The 1825-nt window shown below is 63.2% G+C and overlaps 1 protein-coding gene across 4 annotated transcripts in view; it reads left to right on the forward strand.

Moving 5' to 3' along the window:
* Window positions 1–1419: 1419 nt before the first annotated feature.
* PALM (paralemmin) overlaps window positions 1420–1825 on the forward strand; it is a 58226-nt gene continuing 57820 nt past the window's right edge. For 2 of the 4 annotated variants that reach the window (XM_019513509.1, XM_019513508.1), the window contains exon 1: window positions 1421–1682. In XM_019513509.1, the coding sequence (XP_019369054.1) occupies window positions 1678–1682 (5 nt within the window). In that variant the 5' untranslated portion in view covers window positions 1421–1677. Of the gene's footprint in view, window positions 1683–1825 lie in introns of all 4 variants that reach the window. The other 2 variants (XM_019513510.1, XM_019513507.1) reach the window with 2 other exon arrangements.

Raw genomic sequence — 1825 nt, forward strand, 5'->3', positions numbered from 1 at the left:
GGAGCATATCCCAGGCCATCTCTGCCATGTGCCTGCTGCACCTTCCCTCTGCCCTGCAGAGCCCATGGGGCTGGGCTGTACCCAGGCTCCTGCCCTGAGCTGGCTCCTGGGAGCAAGGGTCTAGTGCCCAAATCCAGATCGGGCGGGGATACCCGGCTCTGCTAAGAGAGGCCTTGGGGGGGGGAGGGGGTTAAGTGGGCAACCTCCCATGCAGGGTTGCAAGCCTTAGGGCATGGAGATCAGAGCTGGGGGAAACTGAGGCAGAGGAGGGGGCAGGGTTGTACCTCCAGTAGGGCCAGGGAGAGAACCCAGGAGTCCTGACGGCTCTAGCCACTAGGCCAGATGCTTCCTGCATCCTTGCAGGTTGGTGGGGGGAGTCCTGGGCTGTGGTGTGGGCTCTTGTAGCTTGGTTTCTCCAGCTCTGACATGGATTCGTGGGCATTATTGGCACCTAAAGACCCAGCTGGGATCCAGGTGCCTGGGTGCTTCCCTCTTCAGGGAAACTGAGGCACGGAGCAGCTTGAGCGTGTCACTCACTGAATCGATCAGTCAGGGTTGTCACCCCTCCAAGGCTTTCTGCCTGGTGAGATGGATGGGGGGTGGGATCTGCCCACGTACCCACCCACCTTCTCTCATCTTTTGCCAGGGCAGCCTTCCTCACTGACAGCCGCACGTCCAGCTTGGGGCACAAACACATGCAGCCTCTGGGCTTCCCTCTCCTTTCTCCACCCCAGAAGCAGCTGCATTTAGGGCACAGCGCAGCCACAACACCACTCACTGGGGCCCCTGCTCTTTCTCTCCCCCCAGGTCCAGCTGCATTTGGGGCACCCTGCTTCCACAGCACAGCTCGCTGGGTCCGTGCCCTTTCTCCCCCCGCCCCAGAGGCAGCTGCATTCCCCATGCACCACTGCAGGTTGCAAGCACATAGAAATCGGAGAGATTTCTAGGGACTTGCAGAGGTCACATCTAGTCCAGTTCCCTTCCTGAAGCAGGATCGCCCCTCTCCAAGCCGTCCTGTCCAAATGCTGCTGTATCGCACCCCAGTGCGAGGCTGTTTGTGGTCCTGGGAGCTCCAGGAGCCCTGCCAAGACGCTGAAGGAAGAGGCCATCCCCGTGGATCGCTGTGGTGCAGACTTGCTCCCAGCCCCACGCTCGCCCAGGCGAGGAGAGGAGGCTCAGTCCAGGCCAGGCTGCAGGCAGGGAAGTGGAGATGTGCCAGCTCGGAGCATGGATCCATCCTGGCCCTGCCTGGGCGCAAGGGGGCAAGGCGCCAGGTCTGTAGGAAAGCCTGCGAAAGAGATGCAGGTCCAGGGCCTGGACAAGCCTCTCCGGAGGCTGCTTTGGGGGGCCTGTGGGCTGGGTGGCAGTGGCGGGTGATGCCCAGCAGACGGTGCTGTTAGGATGCTGGAGACTGGGAAGAGGAGGAAAAAAATAAAGCTCCCTTCCCACCCCAGCTCAGCAATCCCGAGCCAGCCGCACGCCGGACAATAACCCAGCCGGGGATGCGGAGGCACCCGCCACGGCTGCTCTGCCTGTGAGCCCACACCGCGAGAGCAGGGGGCACCGGCTGGGTGGGGGCTGCTGGCCACCGGCTTCCTTCCCCCCCACCCGGTCGCTTCGCCTGGATCCTTGCGAGCCGGAGCGTGAGCCAGCAAGGGGGCTGAGGAAGCTGGGAAAATGGAGTAAGTACCAGATCCTTTTTCCACCCTGCATCCCTCCTGCCCCAGCCCCACGCGTGTCCCGGGCGCCGGGGCCGGGCATCCATCCGTGCCCTCTCCAGTACAGCATCCTGCCTCCCCACCCAGCCGGCGTCACCCCCACAGCG

This window comes from Gavialis gangeticus, unplaced genomic scaffold (assembly GCF_001723915.1).
Source record: "Gavialis gangeticus isolate Ggan-Ray unplaced genomic scaffold, GavGan_comp1, whole genome shotgun sequence".
Taxonomy (NCBI): Eukaryota; Metazoa; Chordata; order Crocodylia; family Gavialidae; genus Gavialis; species Gavialis gangeticus.